General features: G+C 51.2%; 1 protein-coding gene across 1 annotated transcript; it reads left to right on the forward strand.

Moving 5' to 3' along the window:
- Positions 1-348: 348 nt before the first annotated feature.
- On the forward strand, positions 349-3117 carry LOC103070563 (heat shock 70 kDa protein 12B-like). Its single transcript, XM_082931150.1, is given in 5 exon segments — positions 349-644; positions 748-896; positions 899-1219; positions 1222-1884; positions 2462-3117. Coding segments are annotated over 5 exon segments (2073 nt in total). The 5' UTR covers positions 349-360.
- Positions 3118-6952: the final 3835 nt, after the last annotated feature.

The raw sequence follows: 6952 nt of genomic DNA on the forward strand, positions 1-6952 counted from the left end.
TTTTGATGAGTCTGGCTAAGGGTTCATCAATTTTGTTTATCTTCTCAAAGAACCAGCTTTTAGTTTTATTGATCTTTGCTATTGTTTTCTTCATTTCTATTTCATTTATTTCTGCTCTGATCTTTATGCTTTCTTTCCTTCTACTGACTTTGGGTTTTCTTTGTTCTTCTTTCTCTAGTTGTTTTAAGTGTAGGGTTAGATCGTTTATTTGAGATTTTTCTTGTTTCTTGAGTTAAGATTGAATTGCTATAAACTTCCCTCTTAGAACTGCTTTTGGGCCCCACTGGCTTTGGGCCCAGGATCCAGGCGTCTGGACACAGGTCGAGCTGTCAGCAGGGCAGAGCCACAGGGCCTACAAAGATGCTGGCTGTCCCAGAGATGGGCCTGCAGGGGCTGTACAGCGGCTCCAGCCCAGAGCAGTCTCCAGTGCCCAGCCCACTCAGCTCCCCAAGGACCCAGGAAAGCTGTGGCATTGCCTCCCTCACACCCTCACAGTCTCCAAAGCCTGAGGCCCGAGCCCCCCAGCAGGCCCCCTTCTCTGTGGTAATGGCCATCGACTTCGGCACCACATCCAGTGGCTATGCCTTCAGCTTTGCCAGTGACCCTGAGGCCATCCACATGATGAGGGAGCAGGAGCTGAGGATGTCGGATGGGACCCATGGCCTCATGGATAGAGAGGATCCCATGAGCAACGTTTATGGAGATTTAAGTGGATGCCAAGCACCATATTCACAAGAACCCTAAAAGGAAATGGGAGGGCGGGGACCCAGGTGTGGCCCACTGGAAGACCCCCACCTGCCTGCCGCTGACCCCAGAGGGTGCCTTTCACAGTTTTGGCTATACAGCCCGTGATTACTACCACGATCTGGACCCTGAGGAGGCTCGTGACTGGCTCTACTTGAGAAGTTCAAGATGAAGATCCACGGTGCCACTGATCTCCCCTTGAAGACCCAGCTAGAAGCCGTAAATGGAAAGAAAATGCCTGCCCTGGAGGTGTTCGCCCATGCCTTGCGCTTCTTCAAGGAGCATGCCCTTCCGGAGCTGAGGGACCAGTGCCCATCGCTGCCAGACAAGGACACTGTGCGCTGGGTGTTGACAGTGCCGCCCATCTGGAAACAGCCAGCTAAGCAGTTCATGCGAGAGGCTGCCTACTTGGCCGGACTGGTGTCGAGAGAGGATGCAGAGCAATTACTCATCGCCCTGGAGCCTGAAGCCGCCTCTTCTACTGCCGCAAGCTGCATCTGCACCAGCTTGTGGACCTGAGCAGCCGAGCTCCAGGCAGTGGGCGCCTGGGCGAGCGCCACTCCATTGATTCCAGCTTCCGTCAGGCCCGAGAGCAACTTCGAAGGTCCCGCCACAGCCGCACGTTCCTGGTGGAATCGGGTGTCGGAGAACTGTGGGCTGAGATGCAAGCAGGAGACCGCTACGTGGTGGCAGACTGCGGGCGAGGCACGGTGGACCTTACCGTGCACCAGCTGGAGCAGCCCCATGGCACCCTCAAGGAGCTCTACAAGGCATCTGGTGGCCCCTGTGGTGCGGTGGGCGTGGACCTGGCCTTCGAGCAGCTGCTGGGCCGCATCTTCGGCGAGGACTTCATCAGCACCTTCAAAACGCAACGCCCAGCAGCCTGGGCGGATCTGACTATAGCCTTCGAGGCCTGCAAACGTACCGCAGGCCCACACCGTGCGGGGGCGCTCAACATCTCGCTGCCCTTCTCGTTTATTGACTTCTACCGCAAGCAGCGAGGCCACAACGTGGAGACAGCCCTGCGCGGGAGCAGCGTGAACTTTGTGAAGTGGTCCTCACAGGGGATGCTCAGGATGTCTCGTGAGGCCATGAACGACCTCTTTCAGCCCACGGTCAGCGGGATCATCCAGCACATAGGTGAGCACCTGAGCCTGGGTCCTTCATTCACCTCAACATACACACCCAGATGCGGGAATATGTTACCCTGTTAGTGCCTGGAAACCTCCCCATATCCATACACTGGAATGAGACCCAGAATCATCTGGAATACCTGGAGGATGCAGTGTGGCGGGAAGATGTGCAGTCTTACCAGGTTAAAGAACCTCTGGTGCATGTTTCCTCAAATGGGGTGATAGTATTAGGTCCCCCAAACTGTTAGCACAGGGATTTAAATGAGCTGAAGTATCTAGAAAGTGAGTGCAATGTCGTGCACGTAGTAGGCATTTAATATGTGTAAATGCAGACCCTTATCTCAAGCCCTCCATGGTGTGGTGGGGAAGCAGAGCCCTTGAGGATTGCCAGGGGCCCTCATGAAAGTGCCCGGTGTTTTTCTTTATGGGAACCAGGCTACCGTTTTATAGTGAAATGACTAGTTTCTGGTTGCCCGAGGATACAGACGGGCAGAGGAGAGGCGCCAGTGGCTGCGCAGTGGTGGCCTCAGTGGCCCACTCCACGTCCCTCCTCCTTACCCCCACCCTCCACTCCTGTACCGCAGAGGCGGTGCTGGCGCGCCCCGAAGTGCAGGGCGTGAAGCTGCTGTTCCTGGTGGGCGGCTTCGCAGAGTCGGCCGTGCTGCATCAGGCGGTGCAGGCAGCACTGGGCGCCCGCGGCCTCCGCGTGGTGGTTCCGCACGACGTGGGCCTCACCATCCTAAAGGGCGCGGTGCTCTTCGGGCAGGCTCCGGGAGTGGTTCGGGTGCGCCGCTCGCCGCTCACGTACGGCGTGGGCGTGCTCAACTGCTTCGTGGCTGGGTGCCACCCGCCCGACAAGCTGCTGGTTCGCGACGGCGGCCGCTGGTGCACCGACGTGTTCGAGCGCTTCGTGGCCGCCGAGCAGTCGGTGGCCCTGGGCGAGGAGGTGCTGCGCAGCTACTGCTCGGCGCGCCCAGGCCAGCGGTGCGTGCTCATCAACCTGTACTGCTGTGCCGCCCAGGACGCGCGCTTCATCACCGACCCGGGCTTGCGCAAGTGCGGCGAGCTCAGTCTAGAGCTCGAGCCCACCGAGGGAGGCCCCCATGCCGCTGGCGCGCCCCCTAGCCGCCGCGAGATCCGTACTGCCATGCAGTTTGGCGACACCTAGATTAAGGTCACTGCCGTCGACGTCAGCACCAATCGCTCCGTGCGCGCCGCCATCGACTTTCTTTCCAATTGAGGGCGCAGTGCCAGCCCCGCTCTGACCCGCTGTACTCTCTTTTGGCCCAGGGCCTGGGGAGCGTGCTGAGGCGGACCAACCAGCCCCATTCCCCGCCATCCTGCCCCGGGAGGTGAGGTCGCAGGAGGATGGGTGGGGACATATCCAGAAACTCTGGCTTTGGGATTGGGCCCCGGTCCGCTGACTGGAAGGCTGAAGGGCCCTGCCAAGGACTGAGGTCAAGGAGACTTGAAAGAGGTTTGTAAGACGGTGTGCCCACAGGGAGCACGTGATCCTGAAAGCAGAATGCACCGGAAGGTTTGAGCCCTGGTCTGAACTGGGGTCCGGGATGGGAGTGTGGGGGTGGGGGTGCAGCTGCAGGTGGGGCAGCAAGAGGAAGGAGGTTGTGCAGGGCCTGGGCCTGAAAGGCAGAGTGCACTGACTGACTGGCTCAGCCTGTTTAGGGAGCCAGACAGGACAAGGACTGGAAGCTGACAGGAAAGGGACAGGGGTAGTAAGACCTTCCTGGGTGTGGTACTGACCACCCAAGTATGAATGTTAATTGTAGAAAGAGCAGTAGCAGACTATGAGGAGGGTACAGGGCGAGGCACTTATGAGGGGGTGTGGGGGCACATGTCGGGGGGGCCTTTCCTTTCTATCTGAGAAGGCCCCAGGGGCAGCCTGTGAATGACCCACTTGCACTCCATCGAGCCACGGAGTGGGGGGAGGGGAGGGAGGACAGAGGGAGCACTGATCGCTGCTCTGCCATCAACTCAGTGTACCTGCCCTCCCATGATGTGCAACAGCCCCACCTGCCTGAGAACCCTAAGGTGACAATAAAGCATTTATGCTCAAGGTGAAAAAAAAAAAAAAGAACTGCTTTTGCTGTGTCCCATAGGTTTTGGGTCATCGTGTGTTCGTTGTCACTATTTTCTATGTATTTTTTAAATTTCTTCTTTGATTTCTTCAGTGATCTCTTGGTTATTTAGTAGCACACTGTTTAGCCTCCATGTCTTGTGTTTTTTACCATTTTTTTCCTGGAATTAATTTCCAGTCTCATACTGTTGTGCTCAGAAGAGATGCTTGATATGATTTCAATTTTCTTAAATTTTCTGAGGCTTGATTTGTGACCCAAGATGTGATCTATCCTGGAGAATGTTCCATGTGCACTTGAGAAGAAAGTGTGTTCTGCCACTTTTGGGTGGAATATTATATAAATATCAATAAGATCTATCTGGTCTATTGTGTCATTTAAAGCTTGTGTTTCCTTATTAATTTTCTTTTTGGATGATCTGTCCATCGGTGTAAGTCGGGTGTTAAAGTGTTACTGTCGATTTCTCCTTTCATGGTTGTTAGCATTTGCCTTATGTATTGAGGTGCTCCTATGTTGGGTGCATAAACATACATAATTGTTATATCTTCTTCTTGGATTGATCCTTTGATCATTATGTAGTGTCCCTCCTTATCTCTTGTAACAGGCTTTATTTTAAAGTCTATTTTATCTGATACAAGTATTGCTACTCCAGCTTTCTTTTGATTTCCATTTGCATGGAATATCTTTTTCCATCCCCTCACTTTCAATCTGTAGGTGTCCCTAGGTCTGAAGTGAGTCTTTTGTAGACAGCATATATATGGGTCTTGTTTTTATATCCATTCAGCCAGTCTGTGTCTTTTGGTTGGGGCGTTTAATCCATTTACATTCCAGGTTATTATCGATATGTATGTTCCTATTACCATTTTCTTAATTGTTTTTGGTTTGTTTTTGTGGGTCTTTTTCTTCTCTTGTGTTTCCTGCTTAGAGAAGCTTCTTTAGCATTTGTTTTAAAGCTGGTTTGGTGGTGGTGAATTCTCTTCAGTTTTGCTTGTCTGAAAAGCTCTTGACTTCTCCATCGAATCTGAATGAGATCCTTGCTGGGTAGAGTAATCTTGGTTGTAGGTTTTCCTCTTTTACCATTTTAAATATGTCCTGCCACTCCCTTCTGGCATCCAGAGTTTCCACTGAAAAATCAGCTGATAACCTTGTGGTGATTCCTTTGTATGTTTTTTTTTTTTTTTCCCTTGCTGCTTTTAATATTTCTTCTTTGAATTTAATTTGTGTTAGTTTGATTAATATGTGTCTTGGTGTGTTTTATCCTGTATGGGATTCTCTGTGCTTCCTGGACTTGGGTGACTATTTCCTTTCCCATGTTAGGGAAGTTTTCAACTATAATCTCTTCAAATATCTTCTCAGACCCTTTCTTTTACTCTTCTTCTTCTGGGACCCCTATAATTTGAATGTTGGTGCATTTAGTGTTGTCCCAGAGGTCTCTGAGATTGTCTGCAATTCTTTTCATTCTTTTTTCTTTATTCTGCTCCTCAGCAGATATTTCCACCATTTTGTCTTCTAGCTCACTTATTTGTTCTTCTGCCTCAGTTATTCTGATATTGATTCCTTCTAGTGTATTTTTCATTTCAGTTACTGTGTTGTTCATCTCTGTTTGTTTGTTCTTTAGTTTTTCTAGATCTTTGTTAAACATTTCTTGTATTTTCTCAATCTGTGCCTCCATTCTTTTTCCAAGATTCGGGATCATCTTTACTATCATTACTCTGAACTCTTTTTCAGGTAGACTGCCTATTTCCTTTTCATTTATTTGGTCTTGTAGGTTTCTATCTTGCTCCTTCATCTGTGACATATTTTTTTGCCATCTAATTTTTTTTTTTTTTTTATGAGTGGGATTGTGTTCCTGTCTTACTGGTTGTTTGGTCTGTGGCTTCCAACACTGGAGTTTGTAGGCTATTGGGTACAGCTGGGTCTTGGTGCTGAGATGAGGAACTCTGTGAGACTTCACTCTGATGAATATTCCCTGGGGTCTGAGGTTCTCTGCTAGTCCAATGGTTTGGACTTGGAGCTCCCACCGCAGGAGCTTCGGCCTGACCCTGGGCTCGTGAACCAAGATCCTGCAAGCCACATGGGGCGGCCAAAAAAAAAGAATAATAACAAAGTAAAAAATAAAATTAGACTATGAAACTAACAGATATGTTAGAAGGAATATAAAAATAAAAAGATAGATGGGGCTTCCCTGGTGATGCAGTGGTTAAGAATCCACCTGCCAGTGCAGGGCACATGGGTTTGAGCCCTGGTGTGGGAACATCCCACATGCCATGGAGTGGCTGGGCCTGTGCACCACAACTACTGAGTCTGTGCTCTAGAGCCCGTGAGCCACAACTACTGAGGCTGCGTGCCACAACTACTGAAGCCCGCGTGCCTATAGCCTGTGTTCTGCAACAAGAGAAGCCACCGCAGTGAGAAGCCCACGTGCTGCAACGAAGAGTGGACCCTGCTCACTGGAACTGGAGAAAGCCCGTGAGCAGCAATGAAGACCCAATGCAGCCATACATACATACATACATACATACATAAACAAATTAATTATTAATTTAAAAAGTATATATGAATCAACAACCGGAAGGTACATCAGTACCACAACAGTAAAAAAGAGGAGGAGGGAAAAAGAAGAAAAAAGTTGGGGGGAAAAGGCCTTGGCTGTGGAGGGCGGGCCTAAGCAAGGATGAGGTTTGGGCAGTGGGCGGGGCCAATGCTCAGGACCCACAGGTCTGGAAAAGGCCCTGGGGGCTGTGGGGGGTGGGGCTTAGGCTCAAGGAACAGAAGGGGCCCAGGCGTGCCCCCCACCCCTGGTCTCAGAGGGTAGGGGACCTCACCTGGGAGCCCAGAAGGCTTCCTGGGCTCAAGTGGGCGGGGCAAATGCCCTCCTCTCCTCTCTTGCTCCTCTGGTCTGGGAGGGCCTCTCCTGCCTGCCTCTCCTGATCTCCCTGGCCTCCCTCCTATGCCCGAAGAAATCCGTGTCTTTAGATGAGA

The sequence above is a fragment of the Lipotes vexillifer genome, unplaced genomic scaffold, assembly GCF_000442215.2.
Source record: "Lipotes vexillifer unplaced genomic scaffold, Lipotes_vexillifer_v1.1 scaffold525, whole genome shotgun sequence".
Classification (NCBI taxonomy): domain Eukaryota; kingdom Metazoa; phylum Chordata; class Mammalia; order Artiodactyla; family Lipotidae; genus Lipotes; species Lipotes vexillifer.